The sequence below is a fragment of the Eriocheir sinensis genome, chromosome 39 (assembly GCF_024679095.1).
Source record: "Eriocheir sinensis breed Jianghai 21 chromosome 39, ASM2467909v1, whole genome shotgun sequence".
Lineage (NCBI taxonomy): Eukaryota > Metazoa > Arthropoda > Malacostraca > Decapoda > Varunidae > Eriocheir > Eriocheir sinensis.
Window position 1 is genome coordinate 12,717,371 of NC_066547.1, and position 27,189 is coordinate 12,744,559.

Here is a 27,189-nt window from a genome sequence, read left to right on the forward strand (position 1 = left end):
AAAAAAAAATATCGTTCTTTCTCATCTGGCAAACCGCACAGCATCACCACCAGAAGGTTACATGACTGGATGACCGTGTGTTGCCTCTCTCTCCCTCGTGGTTACGCATCTTCACACCTTTACCTGGAGTTGTTGTCCCCTCATTATGCAGTACACATAATAGCCTCACCCCTGGACTAGCAATGCGTGATAGTACTGGTGTGTTATAATTATTCTCTTCCCTCCTGTGTGTGTGTGTGTGTGTGTGTGTGTGTGTGTGTGTGTGTGTGTGTGTGTGTAATGTCCTTGCGGTACTTCCATCTGTTGCTACCCTATTCATTCTTATTCTCGTCCTCGTATTCTCCTCGCCCTCCTCCTCCTTGTCCTCGTCCTTGTTACTCTACTCATCCTCACCCTCCTATTGCTACCCTACTCACACTCCTCCTCCTCCTCCTCCTCCTTGTACCTCATTATCATTCTCCTCCCCCACTCCTTTTCCGGACTAATCATGGATGTTTATTACCACCATCACTGTGCGACCAACTGTGTCTGCCATCCTCCTCCTCTTCTTCCTCTTCCTTTTCTTCAGACTACAACCACTGCATTATGATCCTTTTCCCTCTTGTCTTGGCTTATTCATATTATCCACACTATGTTATCAAATATGTCTATCCCCCTCCTCCTCCTGTAGCCTGAGGAGCGAGAAGCCGGATGATTGGCAGCGGGAATACAGAACGGGACGAGATGCGACGAGACCCCTGCATATAACCTATAGATGCGCATAGGGAGGAAGGTGTTGGTGTGATGGGGGCAAGCAGAGGGGAATGGAGATGGATGGGTGAAGGGCGTGATGGCAGAAATAGACGTGGAGAGAAAGATTAGTATACGTTCACCAGCTGAGAGAGAGGGGTGTAAACGAAGACAGGGCATAACACAAAAAGACGGAATAATCGATAAAGAAAAGAATGGATGAATGAAAGAGCGAAGTGACAGAATTAGACGTGGAGAGAAAGATTAGTATACGTTCACCAGCTGAGAGAGAGGGGTGTAAACGAAGACAGGGCATAACACAAAAAGACGGAATAATCGATAAGGAAGAGAACGGATGAATGAAAGAGCGAAGTGACAGAATTAGACAGAAGACACGGAGAGAAGTTTGACATACCTATACAGACTAAGGGAATAGAAAGAAAGGAGAACGGATGAAAGAAAGAGCAAAGTGACAGAATTAGACAAGACAGGGAGAGAAGTTTGACATATCTATACAGACTAAGAGAATAGAACTTAGCACGCAGACAAGAGGAGAAAACTAACAGACAAACGAACTGAATCAGGGGAACAGATGAGGACAAACCAACAGAGTGACGGTGGAGCGGAAAGGGTGACGATGACCTCTGATGACCCCGATACCTTCCCGTCCCTCGCCCCCTCCCCTCCCTGTCTCCCATCGCCCAGTGTCCCGTCAGTTATTTGTCAAGGGTCACCCCATTAGTTGACCGGCCGCGGCACCAAACACCCATCACCCGCTAAAGCCTCGGAGCCATTAATAACGAACGGGTGGGTGGGGAGGGGGGGGGGCGCGTGTCACTGAACCCAAAGTAAACAAACGGCAAAGTAAACAGCGACACTAATTAGCACACGACAGTAATTACCGCGTCATGAATATCAACAACGCAAATTAATAATGTCTAAAGAGATGTAATTGTGTACTGCAGAAATAATAACGGGTACAAACAACTTCTCTTCAACTTTTCATTACATACAAAATCGTTATCAATAATTATTCTTAACTATATCGCACTACCAAGAACGTAAACGAGGTACAAACAACTTCTCTTCAACTTTTCATTAAATACAAAATCGTTATCAATAATTATTCTTAACTATATCGCACTACCAAGAACGTAAACGAGGCAAATGAATATCGTGTCCAGAGGTTTAATATATAATGGTATACTCCAGAAACGTTAGGCTGGCGACAACTTCCATTACACTTCACATTAAAAACAAAATCATTAGCAATATATTTTTTTTTTCTGAACAGTATCAAGAACACAAAAAAGGCAAATCAGTAGGCTAGTGTCCAGAGAGTGTATATATAACTGTTTACCTCATGGCTACAAACAGTTTCCATTAAATACAAATATCGCTGTTTTTCCCCTCTTAACCTCAGTGCTGGAATATATTTTAAATCCTCCGCTGCGATTGGCATGGATTTGTCTTTCACTGGTAGCCTGGTAAACCTATAGTCCCAGGTGTTTCTCTTTCTGTAGTGGATAGTGGAGTGTTTCCCATGTGGTATTGGTGTGCTGGGTATCCCCTCCCAAGGTGCATTTACTTTACATTTTTCTTCACTGAATTGTAGCAGCCACTTTTTGTTCCATTCCTGTAGTCTGGTGATGTCTTATGTAGGATATCGGCTGTCAAGGGGTTAAGGGCACTGAAACTAACAGGTGCTTCCTCTCCATCCACCCGTACACCTCGCCACCACCTGATCCTCTCCCCGCCTCGTGTAATGCATCAATACGCCCTGCCAGGTACGAGTCGGCAGGTGGGGGTCACGGGCAGGTGTTTCTCCTCTCCCACGTGCCCAGAATCGTTTGTCTGCCTGTCAGCGCACGAGAGAAGGCAAGAAGTAGGTACGAAGAGGCAGGAAAGGGGAGAAAAGGAAAGGGTAAGGAAAGGAAGGGGAAAAGTGGGAAGGGGAAAAAGGGAGAAGGGGAAAAATGATCAGGCAGACACGGGGACGAAGTGGAAGAGTAAAGGGTGAAGGGAAAGGGGAAAGAGGGGAATGGGAGGCAATGGTAAGAGGAAAAGTAGGATGAGGTAAGGTCGGGAGTGAGAGGATAGAAAAGCAGGGATAAAAGTAGTGAAGGATTAAGGGAGTGAGGAGGCAGAGGGAAAGGATTTAGGAGTAATAAGTAAGCCATGGCGTAAACTCAGTAAAGGGATAAGTGGTAAGGAGGGGGTGAGAAGGCAAGGGAGTAAGGATAAGATGATAGTGAGGGACGAAAGTGTGAAATATTGCAAGATCTTTTAAAGAGGAAAGTGTAAAATATTGCATAATCATTTAGAAAGGAAAGTGTAAAGTATTGAATAATCTTTTAGAGAGGAAGGTGTAAAATATTGAATAATCTTTTAGAGAGGAAAGTGTAAAATATTGAATAATCTTTTAGAGAGGAAAGTGTAAAATATTGAATAATCTTTTAGAGAGGAAAGTGTAAAATATTGAATAATCTTTTAGAGAGAGAGGAAAGTGTAAAATATAGGAGATTCTTTTAGAGAGGAAAGTGTAAAATATTGAACAATCTTTTAGAGAGAGAGGAAAGTGTAAAATATAGGAGAATCTTTTAGAGAGGAAAGTGTAAAATATTGAATAATCTTTTAGAGAGAGAGGAAAGTGTAAAATATAGGAGATTCTTTTAGAGAGGAAAGTGTAAAATATTGAACAATCTTTTAGAGAGAGAGGAAAGTGAAAAATATAGGAGAATCTTTTTTAACTACCATATTTTTATTTTTTATTTATTTTGGGGGGCAAGTAGTTATCCGATCTTTTTTCCCCCATTGTTTTCTTATGTTTACCCCTGACTACTTGCTTCCTCTGGTGTAAGAAAGAAAGAAAGAAAGAAAGAAAAAGTGGCATGAGGTAAGGAGTAAAGGTCACGTGGGTAAGCGAGGAATAAGTATACAGGAAACTTAAGTGGTGTAGGGCAAGGTGTGAGGCAGAGGGCAAGTTAAGAAACACCGCTGCAAGGAAGGAAGTAAGAACCAATACCAGGGAGGGGTGAAAGACCTCTACTGTGACGGCGCATAATACAACCCACCTCAGGCCACTCACTCCGCCGCTATTACTGACTGTTGGCAGCCTCGTGTTACCCCGCCTCGCCTCGACACGCAAGGCAACGAAATGGAATGCAACCCGACGCAAGGCAATGGCAGGTTCGGTGCCTTTGTGAATTATGAGTGTGAAGTGAAGGTGTATCAAGAAACGGATGTGAGGTTGGGTTTTTGTGCGGCGGCCTAGTTACATGAGGTGTCAGAAAGATAGATAGATGGATAGATAGATAAAGAAAGAAAGATAGATAGATTGGGATAAAGAGAAAGTTTGAAAATGAAAGCGAATAATGAAACTGACATAAAATAAAAGAAAATAAAGCACAAAAAATCGATACTAGATGAACAAGACAGAAGCAAATCAAGCAAGAAATCAAGCAAGAAAGGACGAGAGAAACATAGCAACAGAAAACAGCAACTAAGAAACACGAAAACAGAAGCAAATCAAGCAAGAAATAAAGCAAGGAAGGACGAGACAAACAGAGCAACAGAAAACAGCAATTAAGAAACATGAAGACAGTAACAAATCAAGCAAGAAAGAGAGTAAGGAAGGAGGAAAGAAGCAGAGGACCAAAACTGAGTCCCACCACAGACCTCTCTAGCGGGCGTGTGACAGCGGGCAGGGGACAAACTCTAGCCAGACCCTCCTTGAGCCAGACACATGCAGGGAACAAAGCCAGGCCTCACGTCCACCCCACCTGCCTGCCTCTTCACCTGTCCTCCGCCTCCTCCTCCTCCACCGTTTACTTTCTTCGTTCCCTTCCCGTGCCTTTTCTCCATCATCGACTGCCTACTTCTTTACTCCTTCTTTTTATCTTCCTGCTCTTTCTTCATCTTTTCTTTCATCGCTATCTTTTCCTTCTCACCCTCCTCCTCCTCCTTCTCCTCCACCTGTCTCATGATACTTGACACGCAACACACGAACACACATTCAGCTCCTAATCCTACTACTGCCACTACTACTACTACTACTACTACTACTACTACTACTACTTAACATTCCTATCGCCTTGTTGCTACTCTAAAAACACAACCTGACCTGTGTTTGTCATATACCCAGCAACACGAGGCAGCTTCCTATCTACACCATCATCACCACCATTACAAAAACATACCTTCACTATTACCACAACACACCCATTAACACTACCTCACCATCACGTATACACCATCACCGTCACGCTATTATTACTACCGCCCCCACTAAGACTAACACACTATATCCTTTTACCATTATTAGCATCGATACCGCCATTACTATTACTGACACGATCACCAATGTCCCTAGTTAAGCTCTGGTCACGCTGGTCTATATATCGCTGTGATGGTATTGGGAATGGCTACTTTTACGGAGACTACCATTAGCATTAGTACATTCACCATTATCATCACCATCACCACTATTCCCATAACTAACATTAGCACAGTCACACAACATATATAAACACAATCACCATCTCCACCAACACCATCACCACTCTCACCATAACGTCAGCACAGCACCATACTAGCAGTCACAGCACCTTTCAAGACCTAGTATAACCTAACAATCTACACCATCACTACCATCACCACAACCAACAACAACACTAACACCAACACCAACAACTTCAGCACCATCAACACAATCACCATAACGTCACCACAGCACCATACTACCATTCACATTAGCAGTCACAGCACCTTTCAACATCTACAATAACCTAACTTAATCTACACCATCACTACCATCACCACCACCACCAACAACAACTTCACCACCATCAACACAATCACCATAACGTCACCACAGCACCATACTACCATTAACATTAGCAGTCACAGCACCTCTCAACACCTACCATAACCTAACTTAATCGACACCATCACTACCACCACCAACAACAACAACAACAACAACAACACTAACAACTTCAGCACAGCCTTGAATCCCGACGGTGCAGCAGGCTTGTGACCCCCCCCCTCCCCTCCCCGCCCCGCCCCGCCCCGCCGCATGCATACAACATACACAACACAACAGGTGAGTGACGGGCGTGGTAATGAGGCGGCGGGCGTGGGGGCGTGGGGGCGCGGAGCTTCCTTAATGACACGCTTCCCAGCACCACACAGAAGGTCCCGCGTAATGAGCCTTCCAGTGCAACGCGGAAGCTCTCCATCTGATGTGGCTTCCGTTATTAACTTCAAACAGCGGGATTCCAAAAGGGTGAGGTTTCAAGTCACGTGTTTCAGGCAATACAAATTAGTCTGCTAACCAAATGCTCTTAAAGTATAATGTCTATAATCCCTGCCTCCCTTCTCCCTTTCTTTTCCCTCTTCCGTTATTAACCCGGTAGCAGCGACGGGCCAAATTTGTGGCTTTACCGTGTAGCAGCGACGGGCCAAATTTGTGCCACATATTTCAAGCTGTATAAAAATTAGTCTGCTAACGAAATACACTTAAAACGCAATGTCTATAATCCCTGTCACCCTTCTGCCTTCCTTCTCCTTCTTCCGTTATTAACTTCAAGCAACACGATTCCGAAGGGTAAGATTTTAAGCCACATGTTTCAAACTGTATAAGAATTAGTCTGTTAACCGAATGCCATTATAACGAAATGTCTATAGTCCCTGTCTCCCTTCTTCCTTCCTTTCCCTTCTTCCGTTATTAACTTTAAGCAACGCGATTCCAAAGGGTAAGATTTTAAGCCACATGTTTCAAGCTGTATAAAAATTAGTCTGCTAACGAAATGCTTCTCAAATGCTATGTCTATACTCTGTTTCCTTTTTTCCTTCATTTACCCTTTCTCTAAGTCTTCCCATCCTCCCTCCTCTATACTAATACTGTTTTCTTGTAGTTTTCTTTCTCAGGTGAACTGAAAAGCACACGAGAGAACATGCAAGGTATAAAATGAAGAGCTGGGAACCGAATGTCATGGAGTGAGGATAATACAAAGGTTGAGGATATCCTAATGACGATTACGAATAAAAAAAAAAATGGACTTAGGTCGTATTAAGCGCGGCACTGATAAATGATAGATAACTAAAGTTTCGAATGGAGACTGGATAAATGTACGGATAGGAGGGGAGGGGGGGGGAGTAAAGGAGAGGGAGATGGTAAGTAATTAGTTCTCGGGAGCTGTGGAGGACGACTGACTGATCTCTTCGTTTGTCTTTGGTTGGTGTTGTCGGACGCTTCCACTCCTCGCATCATCTACTTCCAGAGGCCGAAGAGGAGATCAGTCGGGTTCTAATGAGTGTTGTTTTAGGTTCATGATACAGAAGAAGGGTCAAACTACCAGAAGGGTCATAAAACTATCCCTGGAAATGAAGAAGGGTCATAAAACTATCCCTGGAAATAAAGAAGGGTCAAACTACCAGAAGGGTCATAAAACTATCCCTGGAAATAAAGAAGGGTCAAACTACCAGAAGGGTCATAAAACTATCCCTGGAAATAAAGAAGGGTCACACTACCAGAAGGGTCATAAAACTATCCCTGGAAATGACCCAAACTCCTACGAAAGCCTTGTCGAATATATGTACTTGGATGCCGAAATGTTTGATAATACGGCCGTTTATATCCTCAAGTATACGTTGTGAATGAAAAAAAGAACTGTATCAATGTTTAGATCTCTACTTAATGCAACCCTGAGACTCATCTAACGCGGCAATGACCAGTTTCTTTAGATATCGCCTTAGTATACATAACGTCGCCTTGCCTAACTTGGTCCTGTTTTTACCGAAGTCCGTCCTTGAATAACTAAAAACTCCCTGAATAACAACGCCCTAGAGCCCAGAGCAACGTCTTATAAATAGATGCAAGGCAGACCACACGCCACTTGCATAACCTCCTCCTTCTCGTCTTCCTCCTCCTCCTCCTCCTCCTCCTCTGCGGTTCACTGGCTGGGTTACACCGACGCCTGACCCGCCTCGTCCTGGTTGCATTTCACGGCACGCACCTCAGATGTAACCCTCTTCCTTCCTATTAAAATTTGAAGACAGAATCCTGTTGATGTTCTGTTCCTTGTTTCCTTTTCCTCATTTCCATCTTCCCTTCCCTGTTTCCTGTCTTTTTATTTCTTTCTTTCTACTTTTCCTTCTTTCCCTCCTTCCTTCCATCCATCCATCCATCCTTTCCTCCTTCCTTGCTTTCTGTCTTTCCTTTCTTCTCTTTGGTGGTTTACACAGCGCACATTGACACCTACCAAACCTAATACTATCACTATTACTACTACTACTACTATTACTACTACCACTAATACAGGGAGGCCGCCGTCTGGTCTGCGTGTGGCTGGCATCGCTGGGCACCCTGAGTCAACACTTGGCGGCGGGTCAGAAGGCAACCCTTGAGTCAGCGCTGCCCAGACTGTTTACAATAACCTTTCCCCCGCCAGCCGTCCCTTGCGAGCCCTTCCCTTCACTTTACCCTTCGTCTTCGTCTTATGTTCTCCTCCCTTCGCTTTGTTCCTTCTTTCCTGCCCTTTCCCCTTCAAATCCACCTCGTTTCTACTCTCCTTCTCCTTGTTCTCCTCCCTTCCCTTTCTTCCTTCTTTCCTGCTATTTCCCCTTCATATCCACCTCGTTTCTACTCTCCTTCTCCTTCATCTGTTCTCCTCCCTTCCCTACCCTTCCCTTTGTTCCTTCTTTCCTGCTATTTCCCCTTCATATCCACCTCGTTTCTATTCTCCTCCTTCATCTGTTCTCCTCCCTTCCCTACCCTTCCCTTTCTTCCTTCTTTCCTGCTATTTCCCCTTCATATCCACCTCGTTTCTATTCTCCTCCCTTCCCTACCCTTCCCTTTCTTCCTTCTTTCCTGCTATTTCCCCTTCATATCCACCTCGTTTCTATTCTCCTCCCTTCCCTACCCTTCCCTTTCTTCCTTCTTTCCTGCTATTTCCCCTTCATATCCACCTCGTTTCTATTCTCCTCCCTTCCCTACCCTTCCCTTTCTTCCTTCTTTCCTGCTATTTCCCCTTCATATCCACCTCGTTTCTACTCTCCTTCTTCATCAGTTCTCCTCTCTTCACTCGAGTCAGACCTTCCCTTCCCTTCCCTTCTCTTCCATTTGTTCCTATTTTTTTCTTCCTTGTCCTATTTTTATCACGTTTACTTTAATTGTTCTTTCTTTCCCTTCTGTCTGCCCATCACTTTTTCCTCTAGTCCCTTCGCTTGCTCCTGACTGCCCCTTCCTTTCCCTTCCCTTTGTTCCAACTTTCCCTTATTTGTCTTCTCCCTTTCCTCGTTTCTACTCTCCCTTAACTGTCCTTTGCCCTTCACCTTCTCCCTTTGCTTACACCCTTCCCTACCCTCCCCATCCCTTTCCTTTGTTCTTTCTCCTCTCCCTTTCACCATCTCCCGACCTCTCCTTCCCTTTCCTGTCCCTTGCCCTTCACATCTACCTGTTTCTACTCTCCCTTCCCTCTCACCTTCACCTTCTGCTATCCCTTCGCTTCCTCCCGACCCTCCCTTCCCTCTTCTTTGCCCTTCACATCTGTTTCTACTCTTTCACCCCCTTTCGCTTTCCCTTCTGTTATCCCTTTGCTTTCTACCAACCTCCCCTTCCCTTCTCTTCCCTTCTCTTTGTTTATACTTTTCCTTATCTGTACTATCCTCTTCATCTTCGTGTTCTTTGTTCCTTCCCTTCCTTTATTTTCCCATTATCCCCTTCACCTTCGTTTTCTCTGTTCCTTCTCTCCCTTCTCTACCTTTTATAACCACCTGTTTTTACTCTCCTTTTCCTGACCTTCACTTCCCTCCCTTCCCTGTCCTTCACCTTCACTTCCCTCCCTTCCCTCTGTCCTTCACCTTCACTTCTCTCCCTTCCCTCTGTCCTTCACCTTCACTTCCCTCCCTTCCCTCTGTCCTTCACCTTCACTTCCCTCCCTTCCCTCTGTCCTTCACCTTCACTTCTCTCCCTTCCCTCTGTCCTTCACCTTCACTTCCCTCCCTTCCCTCTGTCCTTCACCTTCACTTCTCTCCCTTCCCTCTGTCCTTCACCTTCACAACCCTTCTTCCTACTCTCCCTTTTCTGTCTTATTCCCACCCTTCTTTCTCTTCTCTCCCCTTCCCCCCTTCATCTTTCTACTCCTATTCTGCCTTCACTGTCCCATCTTCATCTCTCTTTGGCTTCTCTTTTTATCGCCCATTCCCCTCCCTGTCCTCCCTCTTCCCCCTTTTCTTTGTTCCTACCTACTCTCTCATTGCTCTCCCATTCCTTCTTCCTCTTCAGTTCATTTTCCTTACTCCTACTTCCCCTTTTCTTTTACTCTTCGTCTTTTACATTCCCTTCTCCTTCCTCACCCTCCCCTTCCTCTCCCCCCCTTTACCTTTCTATGTGTTCGCTTCCCTTTCACTCGTCTCTTTCTTAACTCTCCTCATCCTTTCACCTTTACTTCAGTGTCCTTACCACCCTATCCCTCTCCTCTTCCCATTCTCCTCCTACCCCAAAATTATTACATCATCTCTTCCACTGTCCTCCTCCTCCTCCCCCTCCCCTACCTACAATTCGTTATCTGTCCCCTTACGTCCCAATCCCTTCCTTGTCTCTACCATCCCACTGACGCAGAACCTTCTTAAATAATCCCTGATAATTACCATTCCTCTCGTCAGCTATCTTTAACAGAGAACGCGACAAAAAAATGAGATAATTAACCCCCGAAGCAGGCTCGTGAAATTGCAAAAGAACGAAATAAAGGAAAATAAAGGAAGGAAATAAAGGAAGACAAAAAGGAAACAAGGAACAAGACAAAAAATTAAAATAAGCCCATGAAAAAAGATCAAGATAATAACAAAGAGCGTGACAAAAACAATGAATATGAACCTCAAAAGAAAGCCAATGAAATAAAAAGAAAAACAAAAAAATAACAAAGCATACGTAACAAGACACTAAAAAACGTAACTACACACACACACACACACACACACACACACACACACACACACACACACACACTCACACACACACACACACTAAGAACGTAACTACACACACACACAAAGAACGTAAAAAAAGTTAACAGCAAAACAACGAACGTAAAAAAAGAACGCATGGAAACAACAACAAAATACAAACGAAAACAAAGAAAAACTACACCCACAAGAAAAAAGAAAAAAAAAAACATAGCACACAAGAAAAAGCACGACAAGGGAAGTACCAAACCACACAAAGGAATTAACAGAAAACGTAAACACACAAAGAACGCAACAATACCCACAAACACCCACAGCCAGGAACCTTGACGCAGCTCCTCTCACTATTTGCCTACCTAGACGCTTTGTTCCTTGTCTCACCTGCCCCATCTACCTGTACTACTAATGAGACTCCCTCCCTACCTCCAGGTGTACGCAGGTAAAGAAAGGTATACTAGGCTACTTCCTTCCTTCCGTCTCTCTCTCTCTCTCTCTCTCTCTCTCTCTCTCTCTCTCTCTCTCTCTCTCTCTCTCTCTCTCTCTCTCTCTCTCTCTCTCTCTCTCTCTCTCTCTCTTTCTATCCGGGTCTGGAGCTTAAGAGGAAACAAGTAAGAGCAGGCAAGAAGGAAAGTAAGAGGAAAGAAAGTAAGGAAAATAAGAAAAGCCATCAGAGAAAGTATGAGGAAAGTAAGAGCAGGCATGGAAGAAGGTTAGAGAAAGTATGTGAGAAAGTATGAGGAATTAGGTAAAGTAAGGAGAGTAAGAGAAAAGGAGGAAAGAGAGCTGGCATGGAGGGAAGCAAGAAATGTTCGAGCAGGTATGGAGGAAAGAGGAAACAAGGAAAAAAGAACAGAAGTGGAAAGTGGAGGAGGTCAACAGGAAACAACCATAGCGGTACTTTTTACATAAACATTCACACCCATAGCACCGGTACTTTTTTTTTCTATTTCCTTTTCTGGGGCGCTAGTGATCAGCTACGTAGGTCCCTTTCTGTACTGAGGCGAGTGGATTTTTTTTATAGTAACACATGCCGCATTGAATCTGAACTTAGAAATGGACGCATACAAACAAAGCAACTAAGTGGAAGTGGATCATGGTGGCGAAGGTCTTGAGTGGTGGTGGAAGGGAAAGGTTGTGGTTAAAGGTAGTAGGTGATAGTGGTGGTGGAGAGCAAGGATAATGAGTAAAAGTAGTGGTGGGTAACGATGATGGTGGTGGTGATGATGGAGGTAGGTAGAGGTAGTGGGAAAATGGAGTAAGTATTGGTGGTGGTGGTGGTGGTGGATAAGGTAGTGGATGATGATGGAGATAGTGGAAGGTAAAGGGAGTGGGGTGGTGGCAGTGATGGTGGTTGTGAAGGGAGTGGGTGGTGGTGGTGGTGGTGGTGAAGGTAGTGGGTGGTGGTGGTGGTGGTAATGGTGGTGGTGGTGGTGGTGGTAATGGTGGTGGTAATGGTGGTGGTGGTAGTGGAGGTCCTCAGCCGGATTTATTTGGATAAGAGACGCTCAGCACACATCCCCCTGCCGCCGCCGCCACCACCGCCGCCGCCGCCCACATCCGGGTCCCCTGCTTACAATAGCGGCGCCCGGGGGGTCTCGGGGGGAAGAGGGGTGGAGTGGGTGAAGGGGAGAAAGGAGGGGAAAAGGAGGGAAGGAAGCGGCCACGTGTTGACACTCAGCTGTGAGGGTCGACTTAACGTTAACACACACACACACACACACACACACACACACACACACGTAACCAATGGCTGTACGTATTGAATCATGATCGTACTTCTAAGATATAAAAATCAATGTTATCAACCCGTCACATATTTTATTTTCTATTTCGAGTCAATATCCGTCATGTTAAAAAAAGCTTACTACTCTCCTTATTACACACACACGCACGCACGCACATACCGCCCCCCCCCCCCCCACCACCTAAACCCCATCAATACCTAACTCCAAGCACTATATCAAGAGGACTAAGAGGACTAAAGAGAGGCAGAGAGAGGACTGACTGACCAAGAGGAAGACACCAGCTGTACAGTCCACCCATGGCGACCCTCTGTCAACATACCTGCGGAAAGAAAACATTTAATTAGTATTGACAGGTGATGGGGTAGTGGTAGTAGTAGTATTTGTTGTTGTTGTAGTAGTAGTAGTAGTAATAGTAGTAGTAGTAGTAGTAGTAGTAGTAGTAGTAGTAGTAGTAGTAGTAGTAGTGGTAGTAGTAGTAGTAGTAGTAGTAGTAGTAGTGATGGTGGTGGGAGAAAAACTAGAAAAAACAGAGGAAGAGGAAGAAGAAGAAGAAGAAGAAGAAGAAGAAGAAGAAGAAGAAAAAGAAGAAGAAAAGTAGTAGAATAGTTTTTGTAATGGGTGCAGAAGGGAAAGCAGAAGGAGTGACAAGAGCAATAGTAATTAGTAACAGTAATAGCAATAAATAAAAACATCAGCAGCCAATGACAACAACATTAGAGATCAACCAAATCAGCGCATGCCTAAATCACACACACAGAAAAACATACATTCACGAATCAAAACAAACAAAAGAGTAACAGTAACAATTCATGCTAAACAAATACATCAACAATACATACAAATAACTTACGGAAAAAAAAAAAAAAAAAAAAACACTCACAACCACCCAAAATATCACCATCATCACCACCATCATCATCACCCTTATCACCACCACGGAATCTTCACTACCACCACCACCACCATTACCGACCCTTTTCACCTTTCACCTGTTAATTACCCTCGACAAATCCATTACAGGTGACAAGCTCAGGTAGGAAGAGACCCCACGCGTCCCTTCCTCCTCTGACCTGACCTCCGGGAACGCGATGATGGGCAGGCGAGGTCATGGGGAGGGAGAGGGAGACGAGACGAGAACGAGGAAGAAGACGAGAACGAGGAAGAAGACGAGGATGAGGAAGACGACGAGAACAGACAACAATTAAAACACACAACAGAAAATGAAAAGGAGGGAATATTAAGTACGAAACGCTGACGATGGCGAGGAAAATTACACGACATGACTTCAAAGAGAGAAAAGAAAACAGGAAATGAGGACGAGGAGGACGAGGAGGGCAAAAAAAAAAAAAAATAAGGAACATACGGAGCCGAATGTAGGAGAGAAGAGGACGATGACGAAAACAGAAACAGAGAACAAGGAAAAAAAAATAAACAGCAGGAGGAAGATAAAACGATGGAAAAGGAAAATAAAGGCGAGGACGACAAAGAAAACGAAGACAAAAAACAAGGAAAATTACACGACAGGCCAAAAAAGAAAGAGGAAAATACAGACGATGACGAAGAACAAGGAAAACAAGCGGAAAAGGTCAAAGAGAAAAAGGGACATACAATAGAATGACGAAGACGAGGAACAACGAAAACAAGAGGAAAAAAAAAAAGAAGAGCTATAGAGGAGGCCGCGGGACGAGGGCAAGTCAACACGTCGCTATAGTGGTCAAGGTTAGGATGTCTCGGCCGCTGACATCACGCTGGGCACACACTACGAGGAGGAAGGAGTGGGCGAAGGAGTAGGTGAAGGAGGGAGTGGGTGCGTGAGGGATGGAGTGGGTGTTTGTGTGCTTCATGTCCATAGCGCTAGTCCTCCTCCTCCTCCTCCTCCTCCTCCTCCTCCCACTCTTCTTTTTCTTCTCCTCCTACACCCACTCATTCAACTTCCTCATTTCCTTATACTTCTGCCTCAACTTTTATTCATTAGTTTTTTTCTTCGTTCTTCTCCTCCTTTCCATTACTTTTCCTCCTCCTCCTCCTCCTCCTCCTCTTCCTCCTCCACCCACTCATTCAACTTCCTCATTTCCTTATTCTTCTTCCTCAACCTTTTTTTTATTTACTTGGTTCTTCTTCGTTCTCCTCCTCACTTCCATTACTCTTCCTCGTCCTCTTCTTTCCACCTTTTCAACTTTATTTTTCTTTCTCAACCATTTTTTTTCATTTGTTTCTTCTTCCTTCATCTCCACCTCTTCTTCTTTTCTTCCTCCTCTTTCCTTTCCTTTAATCTCCCTTCAAAACGTTCATCCTTTCACTGCTTATGTCTCCTCCTCCTCCTCCTCCTCCTCCTCCTCCTCCTCCTCCTCCTCCTCCTCCTCCTCCTCCTCCTTCTCCTCCTTGTCCTTTCCATTAATTTTATTCCAATGTAATCAGCCTTTAAGCAACTCCTTTAAAAAGTCCGTCCAATCCCGAAGTCTTCCTCTTTTTTCACCATCGACGCCTCCTCCTCCTCCTCCTCCTCCACCTCGTTCCCATTACTTCCTCTCCTCCTTTTCCACTTCAATAACTTCTCTAACTCCTTAAAACGTCGACTGACTTCCTAAACTTTTATTTCGCCTTTCTCACTCACCATCTTATTTTCACCTTATTCTTCTAAGTTTCATCACTTCTAAATTCCTACTTCAATCAGTCTTCATTATATTCTTCCTAAGCCTCCATCCACTTCAATTCCATCGCTTCTCAATCTGTGCTTCAATCAATCCGCATTATCTTCTTCCTAAGCCTTTCCATCATTTTCATCACTTTTCAATCTCTACTTCAATCGGTCTTCATTATATTCTTCCTAAACCTCTTCATCATTTCCCTCACTTCTTACTCTCTACTTCTATCAGTCCTCAAATTACTACTACTATTCAATGCTTCTGTTCCATTCATCAAAATTACGAAGCATCTCTAATTTTGCTCATTTTTCACTCTTTCTTAATAGCCGTTCTCTCTCCACCTTCATCATCTTCCTCCCTCATTGCTACCGTTTCCTTTCCAAAATTGTAATGTTAGGTTCTACTCTCTTTTCTCCCCCTTATCATCTTTTTGGCCACCTCTTACATCATCTCCCTTCTACATCTCTATCATCATCATCTTCCCTCTACTACTGACACTTCTTCCCCTTTCTACTACTTGTTATTAATGCGTCTTTCCTTCCTCTTCCCTCCCCTTCTCTTATGTAACTTGAGTGTTTTATTTGATATTTATTATTGTTTATTTTCTTTATGACATCTCTCTCTACTCACGCTGCTTCTTGATAATTTTTTTCTTCAACATTAATACAAAAATACAAGAAAATACAAATACAAAAATAGTTCCCCCTCTCCATTTTTTTCTTCCCCAATGCAGACTTTTTTTCCACTCCGTCTCCTCTTCCTCTTCCCTACTGCCTCCAATTTCCTCTCTCTCTCTCTCTCTCTCTCTCTCTCTCTCTCTCTCTCTCTCTCTCTCTCTCTCTCTCCCCTTTCCCTATTTTGAATCCCTATCCCGTATTTTTCTTCCTATATCTACATTCTCTATTTTCTCTCCTTTTAAGCACTCTTAGCTGTCTTTCCTTCTCCAACCCTTTCTCCCCACTCTCCTCCCCTCTCGTCATCACCTTTCCTTCCCTCTTTCTCTTCTTTCCTCTTTCACTATCCTTACCATTCTCATTACTAACCACCTATTCTCTTCTTCCCTCGTATTTACTCCCCCATTCTCCTCCTGTGCAATCCCTTTCCTCTTCCCATTTTCTTCCCGTTCTCTTTACTCTCCCACTCTCCTCCCCCGTCGTCTCCTTTCTTTCTCCCACTCTCCTATACCGTCCTTCTTCCTCTTTCCTTACTCTTCCACTCTCCTCCCTTTTCCGTTAACACTCTTCTCCCTTCCTCTTCTCCTCCTCTTAACGACCCCCCTCCCCCCTTTCCGCATTCCTCTTCTCACCATCACCAACACTTCATGGACCGAGCCTCTTGATACAGCGCTTTCCATCCCATTACCGCATTAATTGATTCTCTCTCTCTCTCTCTCTCTCTCTCTCTCTCTCTCTCTCTCTCTCTCTCTCTCTCTTCCCGCAGCCTCAGCGCCTTCGTCAGCATCAAAGGCATCGCTCGGAACACTGAACAATTTAAGGCTGCGTGTGTTCGTTCGTCTGTTCGTCTGATTAATCGACTTTAAGGTTAGTAACGTCTATGTTTGCCTGTCTGTCTGTGTGTCTGTCTATCTATCTCTCACTATCCTTTTTCTCCTCTTGTTCAGTTTTCCTCGTTTACTTTTTTGTTTATTTATTTTTTTTTTTTTGGTTTATTTTTCTTTGTTTTTTTTTTGTTTTTTTTTCCTTCTCACTTATTTCTTCTTCCTTTTCTTTATTTTCTTTTTCACATGCATTCTCCTCCTTCACCTATATTTCCCTCCCTTCTCTCTTTATTTTCCTTCCATCCTCGAATTTCTTTTTCTTCTTTTCCTTCTTCTTCTTCTTCTTCCTCTTCTCCTCCTCCTCCTGGTTACCTTCGCCACTTAATTGAAGAAAAACAAACAAACATCCCCTCCCTCCCCTCCCCCCCTTTACACACGCTATTAACGCCATAAATCTAGCAAAAGACCAATTAACATCATGAACCATTACTTAGCTTAATTAATACGTCTCCCCACTTCCCCCCCCCCCCTCCTCTCTCTCTCTCTCTCTCTCTCTCTCTCTCTCTCTCTCTCTCTCTCTCTCTCTCTCTCTCTCTCTCTCCACGTTTTTTTCCTTTAATTACTTTTTCTTCTTTTTTACTTAATTATCTTTTTCCTCTACACTTTTTTTCTTCTTCCATTACTTCCCTGTCTATCTTTTTTTCTTTTTTTTTCCTTTGCTCTTGGAGTCGACCGAGTGTAAATATAAGTAATTCTGACAGACACTTAAGACCAGAGCCAAGAGAAGGAGGAGGAGGAGGAGGAGGAGGAGAAAAACTGCGCCGGGCCGACCCACTTTTAAGCCCATGAATTAAAGAAACCATTTAGGCAATTACTAGGAGCGAGCAGCCTGACCCACGCGTGACCTCGGGGGGTGGGGGGGGTGGGGGGGGTACGGGGATGTATTACAGAAAGGGGTATGGGGGGAGGAAGGAGGATGAGGGAGGAGAGGGGAGCTGGAAGAGAAACGGGAAAGGGGGAGGAAGGGGGGATGATATAAAGAAAGGGGGGGAGAGAGGACCAGGGGGGGGAGGGGTTAAGGGAATGGGAGAATAGGTAAGGGCCTGGAGTTAATTTAGAAGGAAGGCGAAGAAAGAAATACGTGATGGAGAGGAGGGAGAAGAATAGAGAGATAGGAAATGGGAGAAGAGGAGATAGAGAAGAACAAAAAAGGGGAATGAGAAGAATTGGGAATAGAAGATGGAAAGAAAGAGGGAGAAAGGAGAAGGAAGGAGGAGGAATGGAAGAAGAGGAAGAAGGAGAGAGAAACGAAAAGGGGAGAAGAGACAGAGGAACAAGGAAAAAGGTGATGGGGATGAGGAAGAGGGAAAAAGAGAGAAAAGAGGAGGAATAATAAGGGAAGAAGATGAGGAGAGAGAAGGACAAGGGAAGGGAGGAAGAGGAGACCAAAGATATCATGTTGGGAAAGGGAGGAGGAGGTGGAGGAGGAAGGTGGAGGAGGAAGGTGGAGGAGGAGGTGGAGTAGGGGAAGGGGAAGGAAAGGGGGGTAGGGGTCAGTCCGAGGCAATCAGAAGTCATGCCCGTTTGACCTCTGCTAAACAAGGTCACGGACTCTCTCTCTCTCTCTCTCTCTCTCTCTCTCTCTCTCTCTCTCTCTCTCTCTCTCTCTCTCTCTCTCTGACTGGAACAAAACATCTTTCAATTTGCGGTGTGTGTGTGTGTGTGTGTGTGTGTGTGTGTGTGTGTGTGTGTGTGTGTGTGTGTGTGTGTGTGTGTGTGTTTAAGAAGGATGGAAACAAGTTCGTATAGAGAAAAAATAATTAATGAAGAGGAGGAGGAGGAGGAAAGATGATGAACGGAAGAGAATGGAAGGAAGAAAAAAATATAGGTGAAGGTAAAGAATGCGTATGAGAGAGAGAGAGAGAGAGAGAGAGAGAGAGAGAGAGAGAGAGAGAGAGAGAGAGAGAGAGAGAGAGAGAACGAAGGAAGGTTACTACAACATCAAACAAGATAAAACAAAAGCGCGCACACACACACACACACACACACACACACACACACACACAGTAAGAAGAAATTACGGGTCATTAATCTCTCTCTCTCTCTCTCTCTCTCTCTCTCTCTCTCTCTCTCTCTCTCTCTCTTCTTTCCTCCTTTCCTCCACTTCCACTCTTCTTTCTCTACCCGTTTCCTTCCTATCTTCTCTCCACTACCTCCATATTTTCCTCCAAGTTTGCTATCACTCCTTTCCTCCTCCTCTCTTCTCTCCCTCCCTCCCTCTTCTCTTGACCTCTTACCTCCTTTCCTCCACTAGTTACCTCCATTTTCTCCTCCATTTCCCTCCATTCCCCTGCGGTCAGCATAAACGAGAGAGAGAGAGAGAGAGAGAGAGAGAGAGAGAGAGAGAGAGAGAGAGATGGCGCCATTAAACTTGGTCTTGTGGGTCCCTTGAGACTTCAGTTTAGGGGGGGAGGGGGGAGGGAAAGGGAGGAGGGGAGGGAGGGAGGGAGAAGGAGACGGGGAGATGAATGGGGGAGAGAAGTGACACAGGGGGAGGGATAGAGGGAGGGACAGGGAGGAGGGGAGAAGGAAACAGGGAGATAAATGGGGGAGATGGGGAGAGACACGGAGGAGGGGAAGAGGGAGGGGAAGGATCCATTAAGTAAACAAGAATTAAATAAAGGAAGAGGAGATTAGGGAGAAGATAAATGGTACACAAAACTAATTAAAAAAGAAAAGAATATAATAACGATAAAAGAAACGATACATGAAAACACAAATGAGAGTAGAAGAAACGAAGATAAAGTAGGGAATAAGAAGGATAAGAAGATAATCATGAGAAAGACATTGAAAGAGAAAAGAAATGTAAGGAAATATAGTAAAAAAAATGAGAGTGGAAAAGACGAAGAGTATGAGGACATGGAGGATTGGAAGAGGATAAGAAGCATGTATAAAACGAGAATAAGAGGTGGAGTGAGGGGAAGGAAATGGGGGGGTGGAGGGAGGGGGGGGGGGGGGACAGAGGAAGAGGAAAGAATAGGAAGAGAATAAGAAACATGTATAAAACGAGAAAAAAATGTGGAGTGAGGGGAAGGAGGGGGGGGGGGGGGGGCCCAGGAAAAAGGAAATATGTTGATAAATAATAAAAAAATAATGACATGGCTACTGCAAAATTGTGTGATAGAGAGAGAGAGAGAGAGAGAGAGATTAAAGGAGGGCGAGGGGGACATGTGTGACGAGGAAAGACTATCCGACACACACACACACACACACACACACACACACACACACACACACACACTTTTCCTTGGCTGTGATTGGTTGGAAAAGAGAGTTGGTTTCTGTGTGTGTGTGTGTGTGTGTGTGTGTGTGTGTGTGTGTGTGTGTGTGTGTGTGTGTGAACTGAATATTCGTCGGCAATGCTAACAATCTCTCTCTCTCTCTCTCAGGTAAACACGCCTTCTCAGGGTCAGGTGAGGCTCGTCTTGCTCCATCTATTTTTAATGCCTGGTAACTGAGAGAGAGAGAGAGAGAGAGAGAGAGAGAGAGAGAGAGAGAGAGAGAGAGAGAGTTACACAGGTGAGGTTCTGGTGTTGGTGGCGGGAGGACTGTGATTTCCCTATAATAATAATAATAATAATAATAATAATAATAATAATAATAATAATAATAGATAAAAAAGGATAACGACGATGCAAAGGAAGAAACAGAAGAGTACGAAGACGAACCTAAGAAAAAGATGATGATGACGGAAAACAAGAGTAAAAAAACAAAGTTAACAGAACCGAAGATGAAAAATAAAAAAAAAAAAAATAAATAGACGCAAAAGAAGATTATGCAGAGTAGGAAGAAGATAACGATGCAGAGGAAGAGTAAAAATAGATTCCACAAACACACATAGAAGATCAAAACCACATACGAAGATTAATGTGGTGGTGGTGGTGGTGCTGGTGTTAATGGTGTTGATAGCAGTGATTGTGGTAGTGATGAAGTATATAGTTATGGTGATGGTAGTCGTAGAAGTGATGATGATGGTGTTGCCAGTGATGGTGATAGTAATAGTAATGTTAGTGATGATGAAAGTAATGATGGTGGCAGGTATGGTGGTGGTGGTGATGTGTATGGTAATGGTAGCTGTGGTGATGGTGGTGGTAGAAGTGATGATGATGATGGTGTTGTCAGTGATGGTGATAGTAATAGTAATGTTGGTGATGATGACAGTAATGATGGTGATGGTAGTGGTGATGGTGGTGGTGGTGTCAAGAGGAGGTCAGGGCATGTGGAAGAAGAGGAAGCAAGGCGAGGCACAGGATGTCAGCTGTCAGGCACCTCCCCCCCTCCCTCCCCCCTTACCCACAGTTATGTCCTAATTACCTGAGAGGAGTGTCGTTAGTACTCTCTCTCTCTCTCTCTCTCTCTCTCTCTCTCTCTCTCTCTCTCAGTGGTGGTGGTGGTGGTGGAAGGAAACGTTGCCAGGCCCACGCAGCTCAGTGACGTAAACACACACACACACACACACACACACACACACACACACACACACACACACACACACACAAGTTCCTCTCCCTCTTCCTCCATATCTTCCTCCTCCACCCCTCCATTCCTCCTCCTCCTCCTCCTCCTCCCCTCTACCATGTGTTGGCAATTTATGTTGTGAGGCAAAACATCGATAAAGACATAAATAAACTCATAATACGTCAGTCAGTCAGTCAGTCAGTCAGTCAGTTGGTCAGTAAGGCAGTAAGTTTAAGTCAGGAAGTCAAGCAGTCAGTCAGTCAGTTGGTCAGTCAGGGAGTCAGTCAGTAAGTTTAAGTCAGGAAAGCAGTCAGTCAGTTGGTCAGTCAGTCAGTCAGTCAGTCAGTCAGTTGGTCAGTGAGTCAGTTGGTCAGTCATTGAAGCAACAAGACAAACAGATAAGCCGACCATCACCACCAACCACCACCATTGCTGATGACGTTGCTGATGCAGTTCCTATTCTGTCTTCTCTCTTTGCTCTCTTCCTCCCCTTGAACCCGCCTGTGCCCCTCCCCCCTCCTCTCTCTCTCTCTCTCTCTCTCTCTCTCTCTGCTCCCCATCCTTCCCCTAATCCCATACTCTGTTTCAATCCCTTCCTCTGCTCTCTCTCTCTCTCTCTCTCTCTCTCTCTCTCTCTCTCTCTCTCTCTCTCTCTCTCTCTCTCTCTCTCTCTCTCTCTCTAACCACATCACGTTACTCTCGATAAAAATACACACGGGTGAAATGACAACCCCCTGTGTGTGTGTGTGTGTGTGTGTGTGTGTGTGTGTGTGTGTGTGTGTGTGTGTGTGTGTGTGTGGAGCGGGTCACGGCAGGATCAATAGTGAAACGAGGTCAAGGTCTTGGTCCCGGCCGGTTGGAGGAGGAGGAGGAGGAAGAAGAGAGGAAGATGAGAGACAGCTGAAGGAGAGAAGAATATCGGGAGAGAGAGAAAGGATGAATTGGAGGAGTTTCATCTATACAAGGGTGCTCTCTCTCTCTCTCTCTCTCTCTCTCTCTCTCTCTCTCTCTCTCTCTCTCTCTCTCAGCCCGCCACCAACACCGCTCTCTCTCTCTCTCTCTCTCTCTCTCTCTCTCTCTCTCTCCCCACCTCACAAATCGCACCCCTCCTACGCAACCCACTGCCCTGCTCTTCCTCCTCCTCCTCCTCCTCCTCCTCCTCCTCCTCCTCCTACCTGAGATGAATTCATAAGCTTCCTTCGGGTACAGTACATAAGTGGAGAGAAGAGGAACGGGGTGGAGGGGAGGGAGGGTTAAAAGGAGGTGGAGGAGAGGTAAGAGAGAAGAGTGAGGAGAGAACAGTCTATTTATAAGCTCATCTCCAGTGTACGGATTGTCACATTAACTCTTTATTTTGTTTTAACTTTTCTCTATTTCTTTACATACATATATACATTTAAGAGGAAATGGGTAAGAGGTTTAAGAGGAATGAAGTGGATGAGAGGAGTGTGAGAGGAGAGTTAAGCGTTATTCTTTCCTTTTTTTCTTGGTTGAGTGTACAGGAGCTGCCTTGTATAGGGCAACCGGCCTCTTGCAGACTTCTTATGTTCTTATGTTATAAATTTAAGAGGAAGTGGGTGAGAGGGTGAAGATGAAGGGGGTGGAAGAGAGGAGAGTGAGAGAAGAGATTAGCGTTTTTCTTTTCTTTTTTACTTTTCAACTTCTTTACTATACATTTAAGAGGAAGTGGGTAAGAGGATGAAGAGGAGAGTGAGAGAAGAGATTAGCGTTTTTTTTTTTACTTCTCTTCTTCTTTACTATAAATTTAAGAGGAAGTGGGTAAGAGGATGAAGAGGAAGGGGGTGGAAGAGAGGAGAGTGAGAGAAGAGATTAGCGTTTTTTTTTTAACTTCTCTTCTTCTTTACTATAAATTTAAGAGGAAGTAGGTAAGAGGTGAAGAGGAAGGAGGTGGAAGAGAGGAGAGTGAGAGATTAGCGATTTTGGGTAAGAGGTGAAGAGGAAGGAGGTGGAAGAGAGAAGAGTGAGAGATTAGCGATTTTCTTTTATTTTTACTTCACTTCTTTACTCTACATTTAAGAGGAAGTAGGTAAGAGGGTGAAGAGGAAGGGAGGTGGAAGAGAGATATGCAAGAGAGGGTAAGAGAGAGGGGAGAGGAGAGGTCTATATTTAACTTCATCTCCGCCGTACTTTTTATCACATAACGGTTTTTTTTTTTTTTCTTCTTTACTATACAACTGAGAGGAACTTGGTTTGGAGGATGAAGAGAAAGGGAGGTGGAAGAGAGGGATGCTAGAGAGGGGAGAGGAGATGAGTATTTTTTAGAACTAACGCACTTTTTATCACATTATACACGTTTTATTTTTTCATTTATTTTACTCTTCTCTAAATACTTCTATACCACACCGAAGCGCCCTTGATGGATGAGACTCAATCCCTCAAGCCTCACACCAGGAGGGAGTTAGATTACTTTTAAAGCTCGTTACGCATACTACAAAAAGCGAGGTTAGGGGGAGACTCATTCATTTATAGTTTATCGAGTCATCTAATTAAATGACTCGAATGGACAAGTGAGAGAGAAGGGCAGAGAGCGGGGGGGGCAGAGGGGAAGGTGGACGGTTTTATCATTAAGCCATTGGAAGACATCAAAGAATCAAAAGCTACGGGATGGAGGGTATAGAGAGAGACTACAGCAGTTCCTAAAAGTTTATCAAAGGGTGAGAAAGAAAAAGGGAAGGACGAGTTTAACCATATACTCACCCAAGTCAATGTCTAATGGAGAGGTGAAAGAAAGTATACTTGAAAGCTACGGGATGGAGGGTATTAGAGGAGAGAAAATACCGAATCCTTAGAGTTTGTAAATGATTGTGAATGAAAAAGGGAGGAAGAGTTTAACCATATACTCACCCAAGTCAATGTCTAATGTAGAGGTGAAAGAAAGTATACTTGAAAGCTACGGGATGGAGGGTATTAGAGGAGAGAAAACATCGAATCCTTAGAGTTTATCAATGAGTGAGAAAGAAAAAGGGAAGGAAGAGTTTAACCATATACTCACCCAAGTCATTATATAAAGAAGAGATGAAAGAAAGAATATAAAAGGAAAAAACGTGAAATTCCGATAGTTAATCAAGTTATCTGATGACGTAAAGAGCAACTGATGAACGAAAGAAGGAAGAGTTTATTCACTTCCCCAAAGACACCAGTATTTAATTAAAGAAGGAGAAAACTACATCAGTTCCTAAAAGTTGATCAAATTAGCCAGCGACGTAGAAATTGGATGACTGGACGAGACCGGAGGAAGGGAGAGGAAAGCGTTAATTCACTTACTCACCAAAGCACATCACTATATAAAGGGGAGTAGAAGAGAGAGGGTAGAAAAGGAGGAGACCACAGCAATTTCTTAAGAGTTTATCATAGTTATCAACGACGTGTATATCAGCTGACTGGGTGGTGAGAGCGGAATAGAAGGAAAGACTTTGTACACTTACCCAAAGATATCAATACATAGAGAATAGAGGGGAAAGGGTGAACAAAAAGGAGACTAAAGGGAGGAAAAGGCATAAAAAGACAGCTATTAGTCCATCAAGCAAACGAATCGATAAAATGCATGTGAAAAAAAAGAACAGCTGGGGAGAGGAAGGGAAGGGGAGGGGTGAGGGGGAGGGAGGGAGGGGAAAGAGGCGAAAGAGAGGGGGAGAGGAGCGGGGAAGGAAGGGGGAAGAGAAAGGGGTAGGAGGGGGGAATGGAGAGGAGAGGACAGGGGGAAAAGGCACAGCTAGGAAAGGGGGAAGAGAGGCGTTAGGAAGGGGAAAGGGAGGGGTTAGGAAGGGAGAAGATGGGGTAAGGGAAGGGTAGGAGGAGGAAAGAGAGGAATGGGAGGGGTAGGAGGAGGAGAGAGGGGAAAGGGAGGGGTAGAAAAGGGGATGAAAGGGAGGGAGGGAAGGATTGGAGGGGGAAAGAGGGAGGAAGGAGGGGAAAAGAGGGGGGTAGGAGAGGGAATGAAAGGGTAGGAGGTGGAAAGAGGGGGAAAGAGAGGGAAGAGGGTGACAGAGAGGGAAAGAGAGGGAAGAGGGGGAAAGAGAGGGAAGAGGGGGAAAGAGAGGGGAAGAGGGGGAAAGAGAGGGAAAGAGAGGGAAGAGGGGGAAAGAGAGGGAAGAGGGGGAAAGAGAAGTATGAGGGACGGAAGGAGGGGGGGGGGGTGCAGGGAGGTAATCCATCATGCTAATCAAGACAAACAACGATAATGAACAGGCATGAAGCGCATTAGAGCCTCCAATTACCTTTCCATGCAAGACGACAAACTATAAGAGTGCTGAGCGGGGGGAGGAGGAGGAGGAGGAGGCTGAGAAGGTGGTGATGGAGCAGGTGCAGGAGGAGGAGGAAGAGGAGGAAGAGCATTAGGAAGACATCACTATCATCATCATCACTATACTCATCACAGGAGGAGGAGGAGCACTAGGAAGACATCACTATCATCATCATCATCACTATACTCATCATACATATTAATCACTTTGGTATGTTATCTCTCTTCCCTCTTCCTCAATACGTCACTAAACTGCTTATTTCTGCCTCTCTCTCTCTCACACACACACACACACACACACCACCGCCACTACGATCAGCCGTCTTCTTCTTCCTCTTCCTCCTCCTCCACCTCCTCCTCGTCCACCAACAACGCCACCTCCCCTCCCCCCTTCCACCTCCACCTCCTCCTCCTCCTTCACCACCATTTCGCTTCTACCACAAGTCACCACTACCACCTACCCCCTCTCCCCTCACCACAAAACAGCACCATCACCTCCACCACCACCACCATCATCACTACCACCACGGAATATCATCCACACAAATCGCTATTCTTCTATCTACTCTCACCTTGCATCAACTTCATCATCATCATCACCATTACCATCATCACTATCACAACCACTTCTTCACTTACCACCACCATTAGCGAACCATAACACCCCACGACCATCACTCAACATCACAGTTTTTTTTTCATCACTAACTAACATCACCATAATAATTACACCAACAACTACATCAATATCACAACTTTTCATCACTATACAAAATCACCATCACTACCGCCACTCTGCCATCAAACACCCACCACTACCACCACCATCACCACAGTCCATACCCATCATAACCCACCCACCAATTCCACCACCACCTCCACCACACCACCACAGCCGCAGAGCACAGTCCAGGCACCACTCACGCCACTAGGCACTACCCCCTACCCAGGCAGCGCTACACAGGGTGGGACAAACAGCGCACACTTATCACCATGGAAGAGTGGAGCGGGGAGGAGGGGGAGGAGAGAGCAGGAAAGAAGGGAGGTGGAGATAGAAGGAGAGAAGGGAGCACGAATGAGGTAGAGGTGGAGTGAAAGGAGAGGAGAGGAAAGAAGAAAGGGAATGAAGAGAAGAAAAGTAGAGAATAAGAAAACAGAAAAAAAGAAGGTGGAGAAAGAGGGGAGGAGGAGGACAGTTGGAGAGCAGAGAAGAAGGGAGGGAAGCGGAGATGATAAGAGACGAGAGAGAAGTGGAGGAGGAGAGAGATGAGATGACAAGGAGGAAAGAGTAGTGGAGGAGGAGAAGCAGGTGAAAAAATAGAGAAACAGAGAAAGGAGAATAAGGATATGGATAAAGGAGACAGAGAGAATGAAAGATGATGAGGTGAAGGAGAAGGGAGAAAAGAGATAGAGGGAAGAATGAAAGATAGTGGGAGAAGAAGACGAGAAAGAAGAGATAAACAGAGATGAAAGAGGAGAATGCAAAGATGGATAACAGACAGTGAAAGAGGGAGAGGGTGAGGAGGTGGCTAAGGGGGGAAGATCAACGAGCGAGCGAGTGAGTGAGTGTGAGAGAGGGAGAGAGAGAGAGAGAGGGGCGGGTTGGGTCCCTTTTATACACTGAAGGAAACACGACTTGGCGAAGGATGGACCGGCGGGAGGAAGGATGCCAGGACTCCCACTACACACGCGCAGAGAGAGAGAGAGAGAGAGAGAGAGAGAGAGAGAGAGAGAGAGAGAGGGGGGGGGGGTTGGAGGGAGAGCTAGTGAATTTCAAGAACGCCACATCGCTACACTTTTTAAAATCATTGGCCATCGAGG

The 27,189-nt window shown here is 44.9% G+C and overlaps 1 protein-coding gene across 5 annotated transcripts in view; it reads right to left on the minus strand.

Moving 5' to 3' along the window:
• LOC127009012 (serine/threonine-protein kinase tricornered-like) overlaps nt 1-27,189 on the minus strand; it is a 128,299-nt gene that overhangs the window by 51,990 nt on the left and 49,120 nt on the right. The window contains exon 1 of one of the 5 annotated variants that reach the window (XM_050881595.1): nt 12,708-12,756. The exons of the other annotated variants lie outside the window; for them this stretch is intronic. Within the exon in view, the coding sequence (XP_050737552.1) occupies nt 12,708-12,741 (34 nt within the window). The 5' untranslated portion in view covers nt 12,742-12,756. Of the gene's footprint in view, nt 1-12,707; nt 12,757-27,189 lie in introns of those variants that run through there. 5 annotated transcript variants of the gene reach the window in all.